At 41.2% G+C, this 27,673-nt stretch overlaps 1 protein-coding gene across 1 annotated transcript in view; it reads left to right on the plus strand.

Moving 5' to 3' along the window:
* Positions 1-26,607, plus strand: part of dachd (dachshund d) — a gene marked incomplete at its 5' end in the record, with an annotated part of 96,911 nt that extends 70,304 nt beyond the window's left edge. Inside the window, 7 exons of the mRNA XM_080037588.1 lie at positions 735-1,214; positions 1,365-1,493; positions 15,400-15,545; positions 18,117-18,264; positions 18,963-19,106; positions 20,496-20,564; positions 24,917-26,607. Coding sequence (XP_079893714.1) covers positions 735-1,214; positions 1,365-1,493; positions 15,400-15,545; positions 18,117-18,264; positions 18,963-19,106; positions 20,496-20,564; positions 24,917-24,954 — 1,154 coding nt within the window. The 3' untranslated portion in view covers positions 24,955-26,607. The remainder of the gene's footprint in view (positions 1-734; positions 1,215-1,364; positions 1,494-15,399; positions 15,546-18,116; positions 18,265-18,962; positions 19,107-20,495; positions 20,565-24,916) is intronic.
* Positions 26,608-27,673: the final 1,066 nt, after the last annotated feature.

Here is a 27,673-nt window from a genome sequence, read left to right on the forward strand (position 1 = left end):
AAGAGAAAGAAATGAAAAATCCCATTATGACGCGAGTCGAAAAGTGACTTTACTCCTCTTTGGTCTCGCTCTCTTCTTCTTCTCTCTCTCCCTCTCTCTCTCTCTCTCATGGTCTGGAATATAGGCTGCTATAATTAGCCTAAAGTCATTGCCATACTGTGGTCTGACGGCACTTGTTTGTCATTAGCACATTTAACTAGTCATTTGGGTAATGGCTTTTCAAGATTGCCTTTTGTTTTTACAGAGATATTTTTTTATATGTAAATATTGAGACAATTTCCATAATGTGCCCTTTTTTATTCATCATAGAATAATTGATGCATCTTTACTGCTGTGTAAACTTTGGTCTTTTGAATGACTGTGTATATAGTTATCATCTCCCGTTTTTCTTTATTATCATTGCAGTAGTATCTATTATTAACGTGTGTTGTAAAACATTTATGTGTATTATGTTAACACGGAGGGAACCCGAGTGGAAATTAATTTGAATTATTCCAATTTTTTCTCTCCTAATGGACGGCCATGTAAAAAGCTTTAGTGTTATTGGACGTCAGTTTTTTTTTAAAATGGCATCTCTCAGTGGTGGGAATTATTGGAAATAAACAGCAGCAGGTTTTTGAGTTTTCAGCCAGAGTCTCCGAAAGTTTCCCCCTGTGAATATATATCTCACTCATCATAATATGCATCATTGAGTAACCAACAAACCTCTTGATGTGTGTGTGTGTGTGTCTCAGGCCTGGAACTCCCCTTCATGATGATGCCACACCCCCTGATCCCAGTCAGCCTGCCCCCTGCCTCTGTCACCATGGCGATGAGCCAGATGAACCACCTCAGCACCATTGCCAACATGGCCGCAGCCGCACACAGCCAGGGCCTGCCCTCCAGAATGGTCACCTCGGTTATAAAGGTAGATTTTAAAAACAGAATACAGCAATACATTCCTCTATTTTGGGATGAAATGTCTCAGTCTACACTGTATATTTATGTCGGGGTATGTGTGTGTGCGTTTGTGTTGCTGCTGGGGTTGCAGGAACGTGTGGTGGACAGTCCCTCCCCTGCTCCGTCCCTAGAAGACCACAGGCGGCCGGGGAGCCACCCGTCGTCCCACCGCAGCAGCAGCGTGTCCAGCTCGCCGGCCCACACAGAGAGCTCCTCAGACAGGATACGTACGTCTCTTCATAGCCTCGCAACTCAGTTCTATACAAAGATGAATGGTGAAGAAAAAAACTCGCAAATTCGCTGTGTTCCCAGATTGTCATTTCTTTGTGTAATTTTTTTACAAAGATGGCGTAGAAATACGTCCGCTGGGTGATATTGTTAATGGCAATCATTGTTGTTGTTGAATGTCGTCCTCTCTCTAGCAGCACACCACAATGGCCTGTCCATGAACCACGCCCTGCTAGGCCTGTCCCCAAACATCCCACCAGGGCCCAAAGAGGGAGACCTGGCCCACGACATGAGCCACGAACTGAAGAGGATGCACGCCGACAAAGGTGAGATAAGTTTCATTTAAAAGAAAAGAGTTGGAAGTAGTATTCAATTCAATGAACTTTACTTGTTAAGAACTTCATTTGTGCAGAGCATCAGTGTGTACAATTCACTTATCCAGTAACCCAACACAATATATTACACACATGTCACAGACCAGAAGTCCAACATTGGTAAGTGGGTAAGAACGTGTAGTATGCAGCACAAATACATCGTATACTGAAAAGGCTTTTCAGTATTTTTGCCTGTAAAAAAACAAAAATTAACTGTCATTCATATTGCTGCTACTTATTTGACCTTTCACAGCTTTCACAAACATACATTATTACACTTTAAGCACTTGTGATTTAGATTTTAGTTCCTTCTATTCAGCGAATATGACTATTTTAATTACAACTGACAATAACAAGTGACCAAACACTGTATTTGTGCTACAAACTGGACGGGCTGTGTTCTACGAAACCTGCAATATACATTGAGATCAGGTAATTAAGTCTGATAACAGGGACACAGGCTTAACACTGAGCCAAGCAGGTTTGTACTATTAGTGTGGTAGTGAGCTGAGCTGACAGCGTTTGGTAAATGTGTCACCAACACCTTTCTGAGACTATTGTTTGTCAGGTTGTCACCTACACCAATTGTATCACTCGAAAAAATAAATGTTAAAGAAAAAACTTTTAACCTTATAAACTTTTATCTTTTATTTTTTAACAAAAATATTAAACACTCAAGATTTGTAAAACTTTGTTGAAAGTCTTTAAGACCTTGAATATTGACAATACACTTTGAGAAGTGTTAAACTTTGAACAGGATTAGAAGTCACCCTCTTTATTCCTCTTGCTTTCAATTGATTGTAGATTGTGTCACTGTTATAAGAAAAAAGAGAAAAACATTAGATGCAATTATTGAACCTTAGCACAAAATTTTGCATTATTGATTATTTTAAATCAAAAATGTTACCAGTTTACACAAATATGGGAATTGATGAGCCCTTTTGATATAGCAGTAGATATGCTCACACGTGCCTATTATCTATCATTAACGATGAACTTTTGAACTGAAAAATAATATCTATTCAACATGCTGAGACTCACTCACACTGTCCAGAGCAAATGTTTTTTTTATTATTAATTGCTGTTATTATTTCATTATAATTTTGCTGTGCTTGTAGAAAAAAGAGAGAGTGAGAGAGAGCGAGAAAAAAAAAGAATTCTACTAAGCGTTGCAGATTAAATACAAAATGAAGCAAATAATAGATTTTAGTATTCTCTGTTGGTTTTTGGAGTGGAGCAGGGGCGGGCTGTGCTGTGCTGTGCAGTGCAGTGCTGGGTGAGACAAGGGTGGGGTGAGGCTGATAATGATATTAAAACCACTATGGAAATCATTGGGCTGTGTGTTCCCTGTTGGCTCGGGGGGCTGACGTGAAGATCAGTGTTAGACCTTCACTTGCGGGGTGTGAAGCAGTGAATAGTAATAATTAGCAGGATCATGAGTTGAATTTATGGGTCACAAACTGTCTAACTGTCTGTGCATGCGTGCGCGGTGGTGGGTGCGTGTACGTACGTGTGCGTGACGAACAGAGGAGTCGGGCAAACAGAGCACAACTGCAAACAGACAAGGAAAGGCGTTTCGTCCATTACCCGCATACTAAATCAACCCAATGCTCCTTCCTCAGTAGCAGAAATCTTACTTCCTGGCTGAAGTGCCTCCTCCATACTCACCATAATCAACACAAATGGACTCTAATTGTCTTAGAAATATTAGAGGAGAATGCAAATGACCCCAGCAATCCACAGCCATTCTGCCTAGTTTGACCCAACATGCAAACACAACGCCTGTATTATCTTTCCAGATTGTCAATTCCTAATATGTCACCGGGCTTGATTAGGATTCCGAGCTCTCCGGCGTTTGTGCACCAGAGGTCTCGGGCTGTGGAAAACATTTTTATAAAATAACCCATTAATGCAGAGGAGTGCAACTAAATTAGTTACCAATTTGCTGAGCATGAATTAATGAAGAGAGCTTCTCCCGGCTCCCACAGTTGTAATTTTCATAATAACCCCGGACCTTTATTTGGCAGGTTGTTTAGTTTTTTCGTTTGAAGGTTTTCATTAGTCTAATGAGGACTGTGCAAGGGCGAGCAGTCAGCACAATTTACATGAGGAAGCTATCATAATAAATGAGGCAATTTGAATAACATGCACAGGTTTATGCAGCGAGATAAGAGAGATTGTAGCCAGCCCAGATTCGGAGGTAACCAATACATTAGAACAAACTAATAACCAAAGTAATTCCAATAAAAGCTTTAAGTGATAGGGAATAAAATTAATGATAGATATATTGAACTGTAATGATATGATACATGATGCATTAGATTAATAAAATAAATGCGTTCCATTGTTAAGAGAGAGGGGGGAGAGGGCCTCGCCATCCGAAGCTTTGTTTATGGTGAGCTTTTTTAATTAGGGCTTGTTCATCGCATCAGTTTGTTTAGATAAATGAGATAACATTCCAATGGTTTAATGATATCTCTCCACTTGTTTGATCTTTATGATGGTGGCAGAGCATTAAATTAATCTCTCGCAGTGCACTCTTAGAAGAGAGTGAGAGAGAGCATAGTGGGCGCAGAGGAAGGATGCCCTGGCTCATATGGAGGCTATTTAAAAGAGCCAGACACCTCAGAGACGGCCACTATAACGTCACGTTCACTCATATATCCTATGAAACATGTTTTTATCTATTTCATGTCGTCTCTGCTGATGAAGGACAAAGGGCTGTTTGTTGTTGTCTGAAAAAAAATACGCAGTTTCCTAAGTGGGGTCACCCAGTGCAGGGTAACCAGATGGTTACTGTGTTTTTTTTTCTCCTGGGCTGTTGTTTGAAGTTGATTTTTTTTATTCATTTTTTTCATCCAAATTTTGATGGAAATAAATACATAAAGAGGATATCATATGATGTGTGAGGAAGAAAAAGGCTAGTAGAAAGCTAAGTGATACCTCACATGTGACTAATTGAATTGCTTCAAACGGCAAAGTCTGCGGAGATATAGCTTCCGACAAGCCTCTGTCTCGTGAAACAGCAGGTAGCTGACAAACAAGGGGGAAAATTTTAAAAGGTACGGAAGCCTTTGGCTGTAAACTCACTTTGGACATCAAACGGCCGTCATCATTGTATTTCCTCGGGGATAAGGTGTTTGAAACGCAAGCCATATGTATGTACGCCGAAGTGTACACGTTTTCTGTAAATACCATGTGGCAGTTTTAAGTATTTTGCCAACAACAAATTTCACCCACTCCCACTGCAGTTAAACATGCCACATCTCTTTTACGCTCGGCTAAATGGCCTAACAGGAGACTCGGAGTCAACTGCAGTATGTATGTAAACTGATTCTGTTAACCATATTTTAAAAGTGGGTGATTCACTGGTAATGTGATATTGGCACTTCCCTACATTCTATATGCTTGTTGACACAACAGGAGATGCACTCATAATGTCCATTCCCAGGCACAAATGGATGCTAGTCGAGGTGTATTATGTCACCTAGAGTTGCATCCTTTTCCTCCCTGCTATCAACTGGAAAATCACTGATGCATCGAGAACCAGTGTGACCACAATAGGGGTGGACGCTGATTTGCCACGCCTTCTCTATGTCAGGATTCTGCCGAGATGTCCAGTTGATGTGCTTAAAGGTGCACTATGCCGTTTCATGGGAGGGGAGGATTTATTTACATTTGCAGACTCTGCAGTTAGTTTACAAAACATGTTTGCACTACATGTAATTCTTTTTGATTAATTCTATCATCATAAATCAACAACTAAATTATTTTGAGGCACCTGGAACCAAATGTAAGACTAGAATATGTGTCTACACAAAACAGTGGGCCTCGCTGCTGTAATCACTGACAGTGAAACAGTAACTTTTAACATCGCTTTCTAACTTAAAACAGTGTTCTAGAGATCCAATTTTCCTGTGAGGAAATTTTGTTTATTGAGTTATGCGAATATATCTTTGAAAATGTTAACTTTTCTGTCACACCCAAAGTTACATAGTGCACCTTTAAAGTTGGTGCACTGTCCACTTTCCCAGCTCTGCATTCCAAGTTTTCTGAATGATGAAGTGGAGTAGGTATACCACCAGTGTCACGGTCTATTACTTACAGATGCTTTGAGCAAGGACCTTTGGAAGCTGATGGACTAATGTCGAGATGGGGATGTGTTTTTGAAAAAAAGATGAAAAATATTTAAAAAAGGGTGATGCATAGTCCTTTGTAGTCTTTGTTCTTGCTCCTCCTTTGCATATAAGCATTCGCAATGATAAAAAGGGGGAAGTTGGGGGCGACTTTGGGTCAGGCGAAAGTTTGGGCATCAGTTTTGCGCTCTTTTTTTGTGTGTGTGCGGCGTAAATATTTCACCGACAAGTGATGGCATCTCTCGTACAGTATCATTAAAAAGTTTGAACGGTGAACGGCGTGAGCTCCCTACCTTCTCTTCATCTTTCTGACTTTAATGCATAGTGTTTTGTTCGGTCCTCCCTCCCCGATATGTCCTTGGCGGGGTTTTTTTTTTTTGCGAGCTTCAAACACATGCTGACTACCTGACTTTTCCCTAAGTCAGGAGGCAAGATCATTAGCCATCACAACCCTGAAATGTGACTTGGCAGACAATAATGCTTTATGATCAAACAACTTGTCAGTGCGTCCCGTCGAAATGAAAGAGTGCAAAAAAATAATTCAATAGAGGATCAATCAAATTTTCCTTCCCCCGGCCCCCTTGTGTGTGAGAGATGTGCTGATGGTGCAGAGAGGGGCTATTCCTCCAGGACACGGGAGTTCATTTGGATATTTGTTCTCCCGCTCATGAATGTTCCATTGCGTGACACCATCTCCCGCTAATCACATTTCACTGAGAGAGGGGGAAAAAAACGGGGGATGCTTTTAGGGGACGTTGAAAAGAGAGAGGTTCTTTTTAATCTTTGAAATGCCTCAAAAGTGACAGAATGCTTTCTCCTGCCAAGACGTGAGCCTCGGATGGGGAGATAAATATGCTGTGGTCAGCTAAGTGTATCTAGTGAGCAGAGAGGCAAATTTAATAATGCATTATCATTCACTGGCGAAGGTGAAATCTCCCTGTCCATCAGAAGGCTGAGGCCTGTTTCATGTTACCCTTCACTGCAAATGAACAAGTGCTTTACTCAGCCATACCGGAGATGCACAGTAGGCACCGGTGCTCCTCTGCTGCTATATATGCTCGCTCAAGTCTGGATTGTCAGGTCAAAACAGGTAATCAAAGCAATAATCTATCAATCTTGACTGGAGGACTTTAATGATCACAGGCCCTTATTCCTGATTTTAAATAACTGTTTTGAACAACAACCTTCTTAATTTTTTTTTCTTTCTTCCTTCTGCCTCCCTGTGAACACAAGGTGCGTTTTACATATCTGAGCATCTGCTATTATGCAGATTGTGGCAACACATTTACCCGCGTGCCCTTGGACAACAGCGTTAAACAATTATGAAGATTATGTACAATGCAGGAAAAAAATTTGCGATTCAAAACGATTCGTATCTTCGCAGTCGCAACTGTTGCGAGACAGATAAGGTTGACCCTGAGTATGTATTTCTGTACTTTTGCAGACATTCCGCGGGGTTGTTTGTATAATTTAATATTTACATGTAAACAGTAATTACGTGATGCCGCCGACATGCCAGGGCCAGGCCTCTGCCAAGGTAAACACCAGCCTTAGTAGTTTGCCACAGTCCATCATGTTTACAGACTCGCGGGGCCCGAGTGCTGTGTTGTGTGCTCTTCCTTGGCAAAGCCCATAAAACACAAGCAATTGCGCGCCGAGTGTTGAGCACAGTCACTCTTATCGTCTGGCAGTCTGCTCGCTGACTTGAGGACATTGTGAGTCAAACCTTTAAATTTTCACTCTGCGATAATTACGCCGCTATACTTGAGCTTTTATATCCTTTCACTGGGAAAGTAAATCATTCCTAATAAAGAGAGGAAGAATGGGAGGCGGAGGGGAAAAGTGCTTGAGGACTAATTCTCTCTCTCCCTCTCTCTCTCTCTCTCTCTCTCCCTCTGCTCTGCTCTCTATTCTGCCTTTTGAAAGGCTTTCTCTGAGTATCCCAGTCACCTTGACTTTGCAGCTGCAGCCTTATAGTCTGTTGCTTATCCTGCCTAACCCCGGCCTGTCAATTAGGTGTTTAAAAATTAATCTCTTTAACTGGAAATACCACGCCAGCTTTCTTTCCGTCTGTAAATGAAGTGTTATTAATTCACACAGCGGCAAAGCCAGTGTTATGAATAATGTTATCAAAACAGATTTCCACACGTTTAACACGTCGCTCCTATTAAAACCCCTTAAGTATTTTTATAACTGTGAAACCGGGACTACTAATGGATTTGCATCCTCTCTTTTTTTCTCTCTTTTTGAGCTTCTAGTACATCAGGCAAGTGCCTCCGTAAGCCGGGGCCCTTTTAAAGTTTACATTTCCCATTTCCTCTTTTGTTCTTTCATCTTCATTTAAAAGCAGCTCAGTATATCCAGTCTGGATTAGAGCCAGCCGTCGTCGACAGCAACAGAACGGCCTCGCCTTTCCCTGTAGGATTGCAATGCCACGCAATGACACCAATGTGTCTCCCTTTCTCTCTCTCTCTTTCTCCCCCCCCCCACACACCTCCTCCCAAACACAGTGTATAGCTCTGATTTAGCAGCAGGCTATCTGGCCAACCACACCAAGCTAAATACTTGTTCCATTAAAACCTGGCGATTACTAGGGGGGATTTCCTCTATGTTTGTTTGTTTGAATGCTTAATTATCAATATGTAATTGGCATGTGTATTGTGATGTTGGGTGCACATTCGGTGGCATGCTTTGCCGGGGAATGCACATTGCTATCGGGTAGGAACAGGACTCCCCAGTCACTGTCTAAGTTAAGCTGCATTGGGGAAGTTGCCGTGATGAATTAATAAATGCTAAACAAAGGGGGAGAACTAAACAAAGAGTGAGAAATAAATGGCTTGATGATTAGCGGGTCAGAGAGATTAGTGGGTATACAGTACAAATGATCCCCCTCTGAAATGGGAATGATTCAAGGCAAAATACCCAATCAATAGTTTAGGCCAATTTAATCTCTGGGATTCTTCTGTCAATAGACGGACCCGGTCAACGGAGGTCAATATGCAAAGGCAATCTAAACACCTTCAAAGTGCCTCACTATAATGTCCTTCTTGGAGTATTATCTCCTCGACAGTTAGGGCTTCATAGTCAATAGGCGAATTACAGAAATCTATGGGAGCCTGCCATGGTTGTCATTTTCTTTTTCTGAGCCACAAGTTCTCCCCCCACCCCCCCCCCCCCCCCCTCCTCTTACCTTAGGCTTTACACTACTGGTTTGACAAAAAAACGAAGGTCACGTATTTAAGCATCGCGATCTCTCAACCTTTTATCACCTTGCCCCACCGTTCCATTTTCGAGTGCTCTATCCGGGATCGTCTCTATGCAAAATGGCATTTTAGTCTCAACTACTGTTCGCTTTAAGAGCTCATTTGAAGGTGTGCGCGCTGGCAGAAACAAAAGTCCTGTATGCTTTTATGCAGTCATCACAGTCAGCCAAGCCTGTAATCCTCAGAGGTCCGATAATGACATAGCCCCCTGCATTTATTACATGGAGGAGAGGAGAGAGGGAAAACGCTGACTTTGAACAAATGAACACTCTGACCTTTATGCAATAAATATGACATGGGCCGCATAAAAAGACAAGATATCTTCCTCCTGAATGGAAGTCAACATGGATTCTGCTCCCCTGCCTCTTGCTCTCTCTCTCTATCTCTCTCTGTTTCCCTTTCTATTTCCCTCTCTCTCTCTCTCTCTCGCTCTCTCTCTCTGTTTCCTTTTCTATGTCCCTCTCTCTTTCTTCCATTTTTTTCTTTCCATCTTTTTTTCATGCCAACAGTTAAACAAATGACGAAATCAATTTTAATTGTGTGCAAACATAATATTTTAATCTATGCTCCAAAAGCTAAATGTGTAGTCCATAATGTCCTCTGCTGTGGACGCGTAATACATAATGTACACTGCAGTTTAGTATGTTCATTCATCTCTCAGTATTGTAATTGGCCTGCAATGTTAGAGAGTCAAAGTTAAAGGTAGACCCATCGATTCTGGAGAACGCTTATGTCAAAATAACTTTTTGTCACAGTGAATTCCTCCTCACGATCTGCTACCTGTATGTACGTATATATATATATATGTATATATAAAAATAATATGGTGTTAATACACAGCCTAGGCTCTGTAAACTAGGCTGTTTATTTACACTGGATTTATTTCAGCACACACACACTAATGACAGGTCATGAGGAGATATTCACTGATTTTGACAAAAAAATCGTTTTTTACAGCAAGCTTTCTCCAGAATCACTGAGTCCACCTTAAATCATTAGCAGGTGTTCTTCTAAGCAATGTAAGCAGCAGAAAAAATATGCTTTATCCATGCCACGAAAAGCCCGTTTTAAGCAGGGAGAATCAGCCTCTCGCTGTGTCTTGTGTGATCTCGGTGTGATCCCAATTGAGCATCGCGACTGTCTTCTTTTGTCACCTCAGACCGTCTCTCTGACAGCAAAGGATTTATGGTTATTTCCTCCGTGCAAGCCTGTCCATCTGTGGCTCTATCTTCATACGGCCTTGAGAATACGATTCAATTTATTAAGGCAAAGCAATGGACTCATTACTTTAAAAAGGTGGCAAGGAAAAAAAAAGGAGACTGAGAGAGAGAGAGAGAGAAAGGGAGAGAGAGGGAGAGGTGACACACACTGAATTGGTTATTAATGGAAAAGGCTGCAGCCATAGGGCAGTTGAATTTAATGATATCCTACAAGAAAATATGAGTGTGTCACTCTCCAAAAAGTCATGCTAAATGTCAACATTTTAAGGTCCCGGCCGCTAATTTTATGCCTGTGCACAGTAATGTTTTGGAGAGCATTTAGGAAACACGGCCCAGTGGCCAGCCTGATTATCCCGCTCACCTTCTCTCCTCTCCACCAAATGGGTTTGTGCAGCAAGCGATTTGGTCTCTAAGTGAAGGGAACATTAAGGGAGGGGAGAAAGAGAGAGAGAGGGAGAGAGCGATAGAGGGAAAAACACACGCGGTTTGATTTTCATGCTGTGATAAGAGAGTGGGAGCCAAATGTTACCTGTTAATCTAGCCCAAACCGACCGGGGCTCTTGACTTTGTCCCCCAGCAGGGATGGGGCAAACACTCATTTTCCTCTCTCCGTGATGAAAAGGAAATTAGCTCAAATGTGATGAGGGCACATTAGTGTGTGTGTGTGTGTGTGTGTGTGTGTGTGTGTGTGTGTGTGTGTGTGTGTGTGTGTGTGTGTGTGTGTGTGTGTGTGTGTGTGTGTGTGTGTGTGTGTGTGTGTGTGTGTGTGTGTGTGTGCCTGTGTGTCTGTGTGTGTCTGTGTGTGTCTGTATGTCTGTAATGAGTTTTTTATGCATTGGAGGTTTTTTGTTTGTTTGCATACGTCTGGTTGCATGTGTGTTATTCTCTTTCTTCGCGGCGTCTACAGTATATTACACTCACACATGCACAACATATGCAAGCCATAGTCATTTTAAAGGAATTTGTCTTTGATCATCACACATTCTAGCAGTATGTCCCTCGCAGGTTCTAATACTAAATAAATTGTGCCTGCAAGTCAATCCAACCCTAACCAGTTGTTGGATTATGCATCATGAACAATTTTTCTGTCCGGAAGCTGTGAATGGATGATTTCAACCCTTTCAACACTTGTCATTTTCTTGTGTGCAGAAAACGACAACTAATATAAACTAAGATCTATAGTTATTTGAATAAGTCTTTGAAATTGTCTCATACCTGTTTAAAGCTGTCATACAGTCAAAGCTAAGTTTTGCTTGGCCTGAAAGACCCTCCAGAGTGCAGACATCATTTGCAAGATAAGCTCGCCTCATGTTTTTTTTAAGTGCTCAAATTGCATGCAGCCACTTTTTTTTTTTTTGCCCAGCCAGCTCCTGCATCACTGCTGCAAGTGTACCAGAAGACAGATATTTCCCCTGACAAGATTTTTCCGAATCCAGGGCTTTAAGTGCAGGTGGAATATAATGCTGTGTTAGCTGCTAATGGCTGTCCGAGAGGTCATAACTACTCCATTTGAAGGAGGCTGTTTTTCCCCGTCGCCCTGGCAGGTCAAATCAAATGTAATTGTGCAGTGAAAAGCGGTTCCTTTTGCTTTGTGTTTGGCTGCGCTGACAACCTCCAGGTTTTGCATTCACTTCTCCTGCTGGGAGGAACACAGGTTTGCAAGGACAAAGGCTTCACCTGTCAATATATCACACTGACTGGCCGGCCAAATGTACCTCTGCTCTCCCTCTCTCTCTCTCTCTCTCTCTTCCCCCCACCTCTCTCTCTCTCCCTCTCTGCTATCTCTCTTCCTCTCTGTCAGGCTTTCATTCTCTCTGCACACCCATTCTATTCCAGCCTCCTCTTCCTCTGACTCTGCCTCACCTATCTATCCATCCATCCATCCATCTTCTGTCTTCAACCATCTATCTCTCATTCCTGGCATCCTCCTCTTTTTCTCTCTCTCTCGCTCTCTGTGTCTGTCTTTGTGTGTCTTTCTGTATCTTCCTTGCGCTGCCTCTCCGTGTGAGGACTCAGCTGAAATGTCCTGAGGGACCCAGTTTCAAACACAGGAACCAGAAACATATGGCACATTTTCAACTCCCAAGGTCAATTACAGCTATTTATCCAGAGATTGCAGCTAAATTTCCCAAGGTTTCTTCTAGATTTACCACAGATTGCAATGTGTGTCTGTCACATTTTTAAATCAGGCCAGTTTCTTCCTTCTGCTTCTCTCTATCTCCGCTCTCCCTGTGACTTTCCATCAAATATTTCAAAGGCTTTCAAGTGGGTTTTTAGACATGTTTTATCTCTGGTTATCATGTGCCCCCCATCTCTTTTTCTTTTTTGTGCCTCGGCTTTGCGAGGGTCCAAGTGCCGCTCGCGACATAAATCTAATAACATGTAAATTGGAGATAAGCCCAGATCCCTCCAAGTGATATTTTTTTTTTACATTCATAGTTTGTCAAGTCAATTCCGTGGCCCCCTGTTTTAGCAGCACAACACATGAGGAGTGAGAAAATTAACTGGATAGGTGATTCATCATTGCTAGCACACTGTCAAGGACTCCCTCTGCAGCTATTGAGAGCATGGGTGGAGGAGGTGGTGGGGGTTGGAGGGGGGGTGTTGTTTTAAATTATGGCATTTCATTCAGAATGCATTGTATTTACAGCGGCCCATTTTTATTTGTGGCTCCTATTATCCGCCGAAACAGTTGTGCATGAAATGTTATTTGTGACAGGGGTGACCCGCGAGTGTTTTTCCACACAGTATTTCATAGTCAGGGGCCTTTAACTGTACCTTTACCGTACGGTAAGCACGAGGGGCTGTCACAGCTGCTGTTGGCAGCCTTGCTAGGGAGAGAAATATCACCTGGAAACAGAGCACTCCATTCCGCCCGGCCCCCATCACTCCAACGCCTGTCGCTGTAATTAAGTTGAAGTCAATGATTCCGGAGCGATGGTGAGAAAATAAACATGCAAACACGTGCCAGCATTTTGCAGCCAGGCACAGGGAGGTGTGTGTGTGTGTGTGTGTGTGTGTGTGTGTGTGTGTGTGTGTGTGTGTGTGTGTGTGTGTGTGTGTGGTTGTGGGGGGGGAACAGAAACCACAGATCCAGAATCTGGCTCCTCTGGAATTTACATTTGAGTTTCATTAAGCCAGTTTTGATTATATTGATTAAATTAGCCACTTATTAGCTTCCCATTAGTTTCCTTTGAAAAACGCCTGTATTTCTGCAATAGCTCCTGGAGGAAATGTTATCTGACAGAGGTAGCTGTACGGTAGTCGGAGTCTGTCGAACAAAACACGCTGTTTGCTTTTTCCCCGAGCATGACAGGTTGTTTCCACCCCGCAACAAAGCCATCAAATATTCCGTGTGATCCGACGTTGTGTCGGAGGGGCGGCCTGCTGAGTGGGAAGCCGGAGTTTGTTAAAGCAATGATTTATGATTAATGCCAACACTAAATAAGGGACAAAGTGCCTACAGTACAAATCAATTACAAAGCTACAACAGCAGACCTTTCCCCGAGGTCTAGTAACGTCTCTAGTTGTTATGGTGATTTTATTGGAGGTGGGTGATGCGAGCAAATAATGCATGCAATACGTCTATATCAACCTGAGCTGGAGCCAACTGTAATGCTTTTGATCTTTGATTAGTTGTTTTATTGAGATAAAATGGGACTTTCATGTTGTGCCACCGCATGCGAGCGAGTGCGTTTTTATATTCTCCACCCCAGACGCCCACCTTTAAAAATGCAGACAGGTCTGCTGCACCAAACAAAACAAATTACCGCAGGAGTGGCTTCTTAAAAGTAGGCAATTCATTATTTTTATGAAGTCAAATTATAAACAAATTTTAATCCATTAGGCAACCATCCATTCTAATTAATCAACAGGAGTGAACTCCATCTGAAAAAGAGAGAAAGGTTGTTTACTGTCTCCACGGACCAGCGGTGCATATTTCACCATCTCCCCCCCCCCTCCCTTTCCAAAAAGAGGAAGAAAAAAAATGGTTCTTCAAATTACAAACCTAAACTATGAATCCTAACACTCGACTTTTGGCGCCGGAGATGTTTCCAGGGCATTTGCAGATGCTTGAAATAATCTCCAATGTTTTTGCTCAATCTGCTCTGAGGATGGGTGAAATAAATACTTTAAACTAATTAATGTAAGACCAGCTGTTCCCAGCACTTGGCTGGCGCTGGTGAATATTGATGGGAGGAGGGAGAGGCATGGGGCTGTTCAAGCTCCACTCGCTGTTTGTACAAGATTCAGCCTGCCACATAAACAGATATGAATACTGGATGAGAGCAGAGAGGTGCTGTGCCACAACGCAGCCAGGGTTCCACATTACAAATAAAACTATTTCCCCCCCCTCCCTCCCTCCCTTTCATTAAATTAACAATTAAACAGCTGATGGTGCAGACATCCTGGGGAGACCCCTTTTTTTAGACTGCCTGCATTGAGTAAACTGTCTCTCTGCAACATGGTAGCACTTACAAATCGCTTGGCTTGATAAAAAGCTCACCGGACAAAAACATGTGTCAGATGTGATGGTGGCAACAAACGGCGGTGTCTCTGACATACTGTTTCAGTTTTGACCAGGCTGTATCTATGTGTGTCTGGTGGATTTGCCTCCTGCCTTTCTCTCTCTCTCTCTCTCTCTCTCTCTCTCTCTCCCTCTCTCTCTCTCCCTCTCTCCTGCTCCTCTCTTTGCTCCTCTGAGGCCCGGTGAGAGAGGCTGGACAGCAGATGGCAGGGCCCTACCCCTCTCTGCCGGTGATGAATGGAGGATGATGTCATCTTAGGTTTTGACAGGCACCCGTTCGTGCATACACAAAGGAAGCCAGAAAACCTCTGGGGTCGGGCCGCGGGGCCTGCTTCTGATTTTTGGAAGTCCATATGACATCTCTTAAATGGGAGGGGAGAGCTGGATTTATGTCGTGGTTGATATTGTTTAACCCCACACTCAGGCCTTGAAGAAGAAGAGGCAATACAAAGGAATCTCCAAGGGGACCAGTTCAGTCCACTATATGTTTCCATGAGGAGAGGGGAAAGAGCTTGGATTGGCTGCTTTTAGATCAATACAGACCCCCAGTCATTTACTACTGGTCAATTCAACTCAGGGATCGATATGTGTCAGCGTCTCCGAAACACTACTCACATATTCTACCCCACTTAGCTCGCTTTGGAGTTTCACAAATAGTTTTTCTATGAATGATTAATTCAACTTTCAATGTGTATTATTTTCCCTTTGCAGAAGACAACTCAATGTGCACCCCGACAGCGAGAGATAGCTACGAGAGGTTGTCATTTGCTGGACAGGGTCTGCCCCCAGGCTTCCCGTCACCATTCCTCTTCCCAGATGGCTTGTCGTCGATAGAGACTCTCCTCACCAACATACAGGTACTGCCCACTGATGGAGACTTGTGCCTTCACAACGAGACACAGTTAACAGGTTTTGACACAAATCTGTTCGGAGCAATAACGTCAGCATCTTCTAATTGATTAGACAGTTAAGAATCCCTGCACCGTATCTATTTTAACCTTGTAGCCAGGCGTTGATCCTTTTCGATTCAAGAAAGTCTAGAGAAGTTCACAAGCATGAATGTTTCAAGATGTATAAAATCATAATGTAAATTAATTGATATTTAAAGGTATTCTGATTCTGCAAGTGTTGTAATTGTAGAATAAGGAGACAATTCAACTCATTATTATCTCTTAATAAATACTATACGAAGTTGCTTTAAAAAATACATTATCAAGAGATAAAAACTGTCTTTTCAATAAAAATGAAACTTTCATTCAAACCGCTGAAAACATTTTTACTATAAGCAGGAAGAAGCATGACTTTCTTATGTTACATAACACTCAGTGTTGAGGTCGGGTTGCATAAGCGGGCAGACAACAAAGACCTATGTACATCTAGTCTCCCAGAAACAGACATCACTGGGTGAACTTTGAATCATTTAACTATCACTGAAAACATACCCAAATATGAACCAAAAAAGGTCAGAAAGATCTATCCTATCTATCGGCTAAAAGTGCTTTGACGAGAAATGTCTTAGCTTGGGGTCCACTGACTATATTTTAAGTGAGCAAACTCAATCCACTTAACATGACATTAAAGCTATATTGTGTAACTTTTTCATATAAATGAATGACGTTACAATCAAGCCATCACCAAACGAGATGACACAAAAAGTTAATTTAGCTTATCAGTGCCACACAACTCTCAGTATTTCTCAGTATAGCAGTGTTTACACCCCCTGACACTGGCTCAGTAGCTCTGAAAAATCCCTTGAATGTTGTAATTCCTCAGAATTCCTCAAGGGGGCAACATAAGTTACACACTAGAGCTTTAAAACAGGTTACAATTTATTTTGATTTTTGTTGTCAAACTTAACTTAGAAGAAGTTAGTTGACTCCACTAACCACACCTCAACCTTTTGAATGGCTCACATGGCCCATCAGTCAAAAAAACACCTGCTTCATGATTTATAAAAAAAAATTGTTTTAACAGGTCTATGTAAGCTTAATGACACTGTCGGGTCATTAAATATAAAACTACCTTAGTTTCTCCCCAATTACAGTCTTTCCATGCTGAACTGTGTTGGCTAAATTATTGCTATGATGGAGACTCTCTTCAAGACTCACTTCCCGACATACCTCAAGTTCACATGTAATAAGGACTACACACACTCATGTGTAAATCTGCATCACCTTAACACTAACACACATCTAGTGATAGAGTGCCATTTAGGCTTCAGCTCAAACGCCCTCAGTCACAAAGATGAATGTATTTGCCTTCTGTCTGAGCGTAATGATGTGTGTACACCGCTGCCCTTCGCGTTGCACTTGTACCGTTTGGCATTAGAGTCGTTGCCTCTCCTTTGGCTCCGGCGCGGTAATTAGAAAAAAGCCACAAGTAAAGCTCCCGACACTCCACCAAGTCATCTTTGATAATGATCTCCGCCGTGAATATTTATATACAAATCAACAAAATGAAGCCATGCAGAAAATTAAGATAAAGCAACTTCGACTAAATTGGGGTCAGAAGAATCAACAATTAGTAAGACATAGCCCAGTGCATTTGATATAATTGCATGTGGATGGGGAATAATAGTGACGGAAAAAAATGGCGGCCGCAGACGCCGTATATACTGTACAGCTTTTCACATGAGAGCGCAGTATATATTTCAATTCAAGACTGTCAGGATTTATATTTGGAATGGGGGGGTGGGGGGGAGGGGGTAATGTAATTGATACATGATGAGATACTTGTCATTCACAATAGTCATTCCCACTGTGCCGTGTGCTGTGAGCTTGAAAATGAGCTACTCTATATTTCTACCAATCCAGTTTCAGTTGTCAAGTGTACAGTTAAATGGAAGATGGGAGAGAAGTATAAAAAGAAACATAAAAATGGAGTAAGCCTGTAGAGTAAAGATGGTGACCTCGCCTATGAAGCTTCTTCACACACTTCAAACGTCTCAATCAAGAATAAGCCTCTGGTTTCAATTCAGATAGCTCTAAAGTGTTAACGTCTGTCCACACTTGTATTTCACAGCGTTGACCAAAAGGGGTCACACAAACAGTGCAGTGCACTGCTCATACAAAAAGAAAAAGATTATTAGAAACTCATGGTATATCTTGAGTTCGTGCGTGCGTGTTTTTAGATCTTGTGGGAGCTTGCGGCGCGGCTACAAGATAATGACATCTGCCCAGATAAAAAAGGACCAGCGAAAGGTGGTAGTGTACGCCTGAAAGGAATCCTGTCAGCTTTTGGCCCCTGTGTTCTGCTTCACTTACTATGGGGCAGCACAAAGAACTGACATACTTTCAGTGTGGTTTGCTGTCACTTCATCTTTAAAGCTCTTAAATAGCCCACATCACTCTCTCTCTTTCTGTGCTTTTTTTCGGTATATCTACTGTATCTATATATATATTTATGAGTGTGTGTGTGTGTTTGTGCAGGGCCTGCTCAAAGTGGCGATTGACAACGCACGGGCCCAGGAGAAGCAGGTGCAGCTGGAGAAGACAGAGCTGAAGATGGAGCTCTTCAGAGAGAGGGAGCTCAGGGAGACTATGGAGAAGCAGCTCGTCATGGAGCAGAAGAACAGAGGTATACTGCCTGGCACCGTGTGTATTTGTTTGTGTGAGTGTGTTTGTGTATGTGTGTGTGTGTGTGTGCATGCGTAAATAGATTTTTTTTTTGTGGCAGTTCAGACTGAACAGGCCCATGCTCATGTGTATGTGATTGCTTCTGAATGTACATACATAGCTGTACATGTAGGTTAAGTGTTCGTTATTGAAACATAAGCGGCTGTGTTTCTCTGGTTGTTGCAGACAATGATCTGCTTGGCACCGGTTTTTTTCCTGCACTTAGTCAGTTAACCTAATTGGTTAATACACATTCATTTAGAGAAATTCACTCTCACTCTCAGTCTCATGTTAAATGCATCAGATTCATATGTTAACTGCGTCGTTTATGTTTAATGAGAGATATTCTTGAAAAATATCCCAGTACATTTTTCAATTTGCTTTCATTCCCTCCAGCAGTTTGTTAAGTCACGAGCCAGTATTTTTCTTTTAATAAGGAAGATCTTTAGATATTATAAATTATTTGGGTTTAATTGATTTTTTTTTTCTATTATAGTATGCTAGATTTAAAAAAAAAATAGGTTATTATCTCTTCCTGCTAGAGTGCAATAGCCTAACTATACGAATCCAATTTCAGTCTAAAATAAGGCTCTGGCTAATTTGCCCCATAGCTCATTTATTTTTTAACCGTGGTCTTTTCTCACTCTCTCTCCGCCTTAGCGATCGTACAGAAGCGTCTGAAGAAGGAGAAGAAAGCCAAGAGGAAACTCCAGGAGGCTCTGGAGTACGAGTCCAAGAGGAGAGAGCAGGTTGAGCACAGTCTGAAGCAGCCCTCGCCCTCCGACAGCATGCGATCCCTCAACGGTCAGACATTCCACCGTGAGACAGACACTATTATTGTACATTTACACTTGCAACACTGTGGGGGGCGTGATAAGGCATCTGCAGTTCCTATTGGCATGAATGAGGGCAACAACAAAAAAATGGGCCAATATAAAATGTTAAAATGGGATTTTCCTAGTGGTTCCTGAAGCAAATATTGTGACACCAAAAATGTTAATGATTATATAAATAGATCATGTATGTTCAAAATGTGAACACTGTGTCTTTCAGCTGTTCAAATGTTGGGTTTGCTTTACATACTCATATGGTGTCACGTTTTGCACCAGGTGCAACTGGTCGTTATTTTCTTTATATATTAATCCATCGATTATATTCCTCGTTAATTGTTTAGTCTGTGAAATGCCTTACTATAGTAGTAAAGCAATTATAATTTCAAAAGGTTTATTATGGTTCCTCAAAGCATAAGGTGACGTCTTGACGTGCCATTTTTTTTGTTCAACCTTTAAGTTGAAAACACAGAAATGTTCAGTTTAGCAAAGCAGTGAAGCCTAACATTGAAAAAAAAATGAAGCTAGAAAGCGATTGGATTGTTTGCCTGAAAAGTGACAGAAATAATCAAAATGGTGTCAGATTAATCTGTGCTACTGTGAACAGAGTACACAATGCATCATATCAAAATGTCTCGTGCCGGGTTAAAATCCTCAAATACATATTTACAAAACATTTCCATTATTGGTGGAGGTGTAAAGTAAATTTGCACATATATTCAAGCACCGAAATGAAGTACAGTTATTGTGCGCTAGGTCTGTCTGACAGGAGGAGTTACGAGTTGGTTTGCAGAGTTTAAGGTTTTGCATGCAAAACATGAGCGGCTCATAAAATCTGATTTACTGTCAGTTTGAACTAGCCAGTGTGTCAGAGATTTTCATTTTAATATGCCAGTGAGTAATGCAGATCTCTCCTATGCATAAAATACGTCAAATCAAATGTGCATTTGTAGAGATTGTTCATCAGCGGAGTCACTATACAATACAAGGTTTGTTAGACCAGTTACGGAATCAAAATAGGCCCATTAATGTTTAGTACTATTGATATTACCATTCTAGCTTTGACACCTTAGGACATTTTGTTTTACTACCAACACACCTGAACTTTTCTGTAAGCAACAATTAAATTCAGGGTCACACACTTGTAACCGATAATTACGCCAGTGTGTCAAGTCAAGGATATATTTTTTTCACCATTGATTATACTCACAAACAGAAGCACTAGTCCTCAGTTTGGTGCGATGGTAGGTATGGCTCAAAGGCTTATAACCTCTTGTTTTGAAATGAACGATGCGGTGAAGCCGGCGTTGTGATAGGTGGATGTCAGCGATGTTTAACGGCAGTGATCCTTCTCTTCTTGCAGACTCTCTGACCCCTGAGATGGAGAGTGACCGCAGCAGTGGAAGAACAGATGCTGAAAGGACAATACAAGGTACAGGGGCTCAGATGAGACAATAAATCTCTCTCTCTTTCTCTGGCTCTCACTCTTGCTCTCTTGCTCTCTTTCTCTCTGCCCCCCCCTCCCCTCTCTCTCTTCCCCTTCCGCTCTCCCTCACACACACACACCACATACACACACACACACTGCTTCACTTTATGAACATTAGTGTTTCTGTGCCTGCTGTTCAGGCATACAGCCTACCATCTGGGCCACAGCACTAGGTCAAGAACATTGTTTTTTCCGTAGAAGTAATATTATTATTTTACTTGACATTCAGTGCCTCCGATGCTTTTAGGGAACGGAATATTTGTGGAAATAAAATAAAAAAATCTCAGCGGTTAAAATAGTGAAACAACCAAAAATCGAGAAGGTCGCAGAGACACGAATGCAAGAAGGGCTTTTTGTTTACAGCTCGGGAAAGCGTTAATGAGTCATAAAAGCGCTAAAAAGCAGAGGAATCCCCCCTTTGATAGCAATAAACGGGGCAAATCAATCCATTTTATGAATAAGCCTTGTACATTTTTAATGGTTTGTTTGTTTGTTAGCCTTGGGGGTGCAGTATGTGTTTGGGGAAGGGGGCGCTCCAGCGATAACCTCTGTAGACTGTCTGCTATCTGTGTTTACCCAGAGACAAGACACCTTGCAGAGGTTGAATATCCTCATTATTAGGCGGACACGTCTTGCCTTTAATACGCCTCGACCGCGTCTGCCCAGAACCCGCCCTTATCAGCGGGAGAGCTCCCAATTTATCCAGCGGGAAAAAAATGCTTCCATGTAATTTGCTGTGAAAAGTGGAAATATATTCATCTTTGTATGCAGGAATAAGTAGCCCCCCCCCCCTCTTTTTTTTCTTCTTTTATTTTAAATCTCTAATGTCTTGATTAGTCTACTTGAACTGATACATTGTGAGAGGCCAAAACGGAAGTCAAAATGTACTAAGAGAAATGATGACTCCCCCTTTAATTAAATGTCATACAGTCACTGCAGGGATCTGAAACAGTTTGATGTCCCCCCAAAAAAAGAGAATCCATATGTCATCATTTAAACACAGTGATAGCTTCCAGATATGGCGTAATTATAGCCCCCTATTTCATACCAAATTAGTATATTTAGCCCTCTTCAATTTCTTAACGCTTATATGAAGAGCTGGTCCTTTTGTGGTATAATTGTGTCAAATTAAATGTCATAGATTTACACTGACAGTATACTGACAGCAGCCTGCATACTATAAATGTACTGTATAGTTTTTTCCTTTTCTTTTTTTAACCTTATCCCTGCTAGGAAAGTATGATGTAGCTTATTTTTATTTTATTGTATTTTAAATGTTTTGCTGTCTCTCAATCTCTGCGATCATTTCCTTGAATAGTGGAATGAATGAATGGAGGAGGGACAGTGACTAACAGGCTGCATTTGGTGTTTTTGTTCAATTAGAGAAGCATTTGTCTGCCACCCATGTCTCTCCTCTGCTCTACTCGACGAAGCCTCGCTGTATAATTAACCTCAAATGGCAAAAAAAAGAAAAAGAAAATGATCTTGATAAATTACACAAGCAGAAGGGGGAGAAAACAAGCCTATCACTCGCATGAAAGCCGAGAGAAATGTGCGTGTGTGTGTGGTTATTTTCCCAACTCCAAACCAAAGGCAGGCGAATGGTGAGAGAGAAGGGGGGGGGGGAAGAAGAAAAAAATAATAATGAGGGCATAATTTTAGAGAACTAATTATTTCTATTTGTCTTTTGTCACACTTCTCTAATTCTGCGATATTAACACAGCCTGTGTTTATTAATTGCTTTTACAGTGTTTTTGAATCAGGTCCAAGAGGGAGCGCAGCACTTTTCACAGGCAAGGCGAGCTACTGGGACTGTCTATACCCTTCCTACAGTACTGCCTTGGCAACGGTGCGCACGCCAATATCTTCCCCCACTATCTCCTGGTTCCCTGCCGCTTCCCACTCCATCGTGTTCGGCAAGTTTACACGACCCTGTGCACAGAGAGATAAAGTTCTTTGTTGCAAGATTAAACATCAAAACAGTTAAAGTGAAATTAAAATTAAATGAATGAATGTCACTGAAGCAAAAAAGACTGTAATTAATGGATCCCTTAATTGTCTTCATAAAATATTTGCATGGGCATAATTTGCATAATTTACATGTATTAATTAATCTTTCAAAGGAATTTTTTTGTGCTGAGAGAGGCCAAAAAAATTCCCTTTGTTTTATTTAGCATCTAATGAAATATTTATTCTCTTTAATGAACTTTTCATCTTGATTTGAATATAGGAAAAATGCTCAAGTTTTAACATATTTTTAATGAGACGGGTCTTTCATAAAATAAACCTGTCGCGAGACGTCACCAATATTTCACGTCACCCAATTTTTCTAGTCGCGTGTGTGTGTGTGTGTGTGTGTGTGTGTGTGTGTGTGTGTGTGTGTAGAGCAGATGTTTCCACTGTGGCACAGATATCGAAGCCCCGATTCTTCAAAAAAAGAAGAAGTTGATTCAAATCAGTGAGATCTGCCGCTTATCAGAGCCCCCTCACTCACTCACTGGACCCCCTGTCTTTCATGATCATTTTTAACTAGTGGAAGTAAAACGCTGCAGGATCTTACCTCCTCCCCATGACGCATTAAATGTCATCATCCGTCAAACAATCAAATCGTCCTCGGTTTCATTAACACCCCTATAAATTGTTCCAACTGTGAAGCCGGTGCAGGCAGGTAGACAGACAGTGAGGTGAGCGGGTGACGTCTCATCTCCCCTCAGTATGAAAGACGTGCGTGTGTGTGTGTGTGTGTGTATCCCGGCCCACACTCTTTGCACGCTCTGGCCCCCTCCTCAGCTCTCTGTTCCTCGTAGCGCTGCATTCATGCTGTAATGACTTTTACACAGAACTCGGTGTTTGTTGCTTGAATAGAGGCAGCCAGAGTGCAATGCCTTCGAGACCTACGGCAGTGCTAGGTAATTAGCCTGTGTGTTTGTACGCCGCCAAGCCACCCCCTCCCCCCCACACACACACACACACCAAAGCACACAAACACACTCATACACACACAAAACCACACACACACACACACCGTGTACACCGTCAGACAGACACACACACTTACAACAAGCCTTTGTTGTCTCCACTCTTCACAACAATACATAAAACACAGGCTCATAGGGAGAACAGGACTAATTGATCTAACATTGATTATTTTTATTGAGTGCGGATTTGAAGTTGATCTCAATTCTCACTGGTAAATAAATTATAAAAATATAATAATAATATTTCTTTAATTATGTAACAATACCTGATGTTTTAAGTTCCCAGCATGAGGTACAGCAAATGCACTTCCAGACATTGTAACCGTGGTGTCTCCCTGTGCAATAGGAGTCAGTCGTGGTCTCTTGATGTCCTGCTGCACGGCTTGTGTCATGTCCGACAACTTGCACACTGCTAAATGTCTGTTGTGTGTGCGTTTTTCTCTTTAACATTGAATAATTCAGGCGAGGCTGCTATAGAGAAGTGTAGCTTCTTAAAAGGCATTACACTGTGTAGCGTTTCCTCTCCGGCAGAAGGGAATCGTGAAGGTAATAAACGTCAAACATGCTCCTGAGCTGCCGCCTAACAGATGCTTTTACCAGCTCAGCGCCAGAGCAGCACTGCTCGCTGAGGCGAACACTCAGACAAGAGTGTGTGTTCGCTGGGAAAATGGACAAAGCTCGTTAGGTTGGGAGGTGTCTGGAGATAACCGTAGCACAAGGAATGTCTGCCGCTTCCAATAAACACTACTTCCATGCAGGAAAAAATGTCACTTAGAGAGAGCCTGCTTTTGCATCATGAGTGCAGTATTATGTTCAAACAAGCGTATCCCGTATAGAGATGTCTTAAACACGTGTGGTGTACAATTCTGATGCCTCCAGTGTGGTTATCATATCAGCTGTGTGCTTCATTGGTGATAAAATATGCATGTAACAGTGTAATTTTTATTTGTACTACCTGACTGATGTACTGTGTGTGATCTTAACATACAACTGTAAAATCATTTTGGTTAGACTTAGTACTTATTTTCTTTCTACCTGCAACCAGCAGAGATGCTCCTATAAATGCTCCCATGAACATTTGTAGCATGTAAATGACTGTACATGATATTTTAATCATCTTTGTCATGGTTGCTTAGTCTTATCCTTAAATCGGTTTCTGAATCCATAGTAAACACCACAGCAATCGAAAAAGAGACCTAGAGGCTAACATTTTGAAGTTAGGCTTCATCAACAGTCACAGCCTGAGCGCTGCCTTTGCGTCAGCAGGATGTGTTAGCTTGTGGCTAATTCTTGGCTCCTGTGTGTCCTCTGTTGCAGATGGAAGACTGTTCCTGAAAACCACCGTGATGTACTGATAAGGCCGCGAGGAGCTGGAGGAAATAAAACATTTCTGAAAGAAAAAAAAAGAAAGAAAGAAAGAAAGAAAAAACCCATGAAAATTCTCAAGAGCCCTTTATCCAGGCTGATTTAGTAGAGGACCGACGTCAATGCTGCTTGTAGGAGAGTTTCAAATGGAAATGCTGTGTTGACCCGAAATGCTGGAGGTGTTTTTTTTGTCAGAATGTAGAATAAGAAATCTTTTTCTCTCACAGAGGGCCAACGGTTGATAGTTTGGTATGAGGCAGTTTTTTTTTGATGTAGCGGGGGTTGGCCAATTGTGAAGGATAAACATATATATTGAGCACAGTAAAAATGTACCCGTGGTACACTGTTGGTAATAACTCATAAATTCACAGCACTGAAGATTTTTTATACTGTTATCTCAGCCAGCGAGAAAGCTTCGAAAAACGAAATTCGACTGAAGTTTGGTTTTTTTGTATTTCAAATTGAATTTTGAGAAGCTTAAAAATGACACGTGGACGACATGAACCTTGATGAGGAAAAAAGAAAAAAAAAATGTGAATCTATCCATGTGTTCATCAAAAGAGAAGACTGATATTTGATTTTCATGTTTTCTAAATTAGATGACAAAAACAATCAAGTTTCCTTTTTAACCATTTGTGTATATACAAGATCTGATGATAATGATAGGAAGAAGTAACTCTATCGAGCCCGAGCGGATTGATAAGGTGTGTGTATATAACGTTAAGAGGTATTGTGTATGCAGTAGAGCTATTAGGCAAACAATACCACCATTTATATAAACCTACAGTTTTTGTTTTTTCTTCTATTTCTGAGCCATCATTCTTTCCTATAGCTGCCATTTTGGTGAGAAAGCATGCAGGCATGTAAATGTTTGTCCTGGAATTATGATATTTAATAAAATAAATCCTATATTGTGCTGAACAAATACATAGGGTTGACTCACTCAAGCCCAGATGATGATTTTGAATACCCTAATTATCAAACATTTCACTTTCAAAAAGGAAGACTTTTGCTGTCAAAGTACTGTAATCTTTGTAACAGAGGTAATATTTCTTGGAATTTACTGTACATTTTTTGTCATTAGACACACTCAAAGATCAGCACCTGTCAATGTTTTTTTTAAGAAAAAAAAGAAGAAATAACCAGAGTTCTTTGAGCAACAATCAGACTCGTGACACAACTTTTCCACAACCCGGGAAATGCCATTTGACAACATTTGCTCAAATCCCTGTTGAACCTACTTTTTAAGAGTGTATCGTGATATCCTGATGAAGGAAAAAAAGAAAAGTCATCATGATAAGTTATCGTTTTCCTGTTACTTTCCCTAAAGACTTTTTTGGATTTTTCGGTGCTGAAAACACCTGTGTATATTCTCTTCTAGACATAAGCTGATGTCAGTCCTTTTAACTGCAGAACAGTTTAGACCTTATGTGTTACAATCAGGAGAAGGAGGAGGAGGTGTGTTCCCATGTTCACAATGTGTTTGTTCTTTTGGTTCTCAATGGAGTGTCTAGGTCTGTTGTCACTGATAACTTATATAGCTTCTCGATAAATCATCTCTTCATTGTACTTCGAAATTCAAATAAAGTTAACATGTTGATGATAAACCATGTGAGTTAACTGTGTGTCACACCGAGGGGTAACTGAGCACACTTCGACGATATACGAGTGTTTCCGAAGTGAGGATGCACACCAATGTAAAAGCTTGATACAAAAAAAAAGATAGGCCACTAATACATAGAACATGTAGATTATCACAACCGAGACAGACAATAATAACAGTTCAAGATGACCTGATACAAGAGTAAGCAAGTGTTTGGGGGTAGCTATTTTTCATTTTTTTTAAGATTCTGAATCATTGTTGTGTTCTTGGCGTGTTCGTTTTTGAGATATTTACAATCAGCCCTCTTAAGTCTTTGAATTTTCTCTGTATTATGTATGGTCCATAAACAAGACTACAGGTTAAATTTACTGTAGAAAAATAAATGAGCATATTGTTCTTCACTTTGTATAGCGGTAAAAAAACAAAAACAAATGTATGACTAATCAAATGATAACAATATCTTGTGTGAAGTTTCCCTTTTCTTTTCACTGAGAGGGGATGCAAGTGTGTGTTTTTTTCCGTTTCTAAATGCATAGGCTTATCCTAGATAAACTATGTAAATAAGGGTGTGACCAAGCTCACTGTAAATAAATTATTTCATGTGTACTTTGAGGTGTATGACACTAATTCACAATATATCACAGTGAAAAATAATAAACGACACTCCTTTAACCGGTTGTACGTGCTGGATGGTCATGCATCATAATATCCGCTTCGTGGGACACTTTGGAGTCGTTTCCCTGAATGTGACTTGGTCAGTTTCTTATGGCACTTAAACACACATAGATGCATACATACATACTGGATATACCTTCTTTCTTCTTTGTGTGTCTTTGATGGTAATTTGTACTGACCATTCTTCAAAGAAACAATCTTTTTTGCTCTCGAGACACAGCGGTTATCCACAGGGATCACTTCAAAACAACTGTAACAGGTACAGCTCTTAAAACGCATACAAAAATATATGGAATCGACATTGAGAGACAAATTTCACTAGTAAGCAACTCTGAGTGAAATGTGTTGACACAGCATGCTCGGGCCCCATTCCCATTTTGCATGCTTTTTAAAGCATGGCCGTAACACAGCCACAGACATGAATAATTGAC

This window comes from Ammodytes marinus (assembly GCF_949987685.1).
Source record: "Ammodytes marinus genome assembly, chromosome: 12".
Classification (NCBI taxonomy): Eukaryota; Metazoa; Chordata; class Actinopteri; order Uranoscopiformes; family Ammodytidae; genus Ammodytes; species Ammodytes marinus.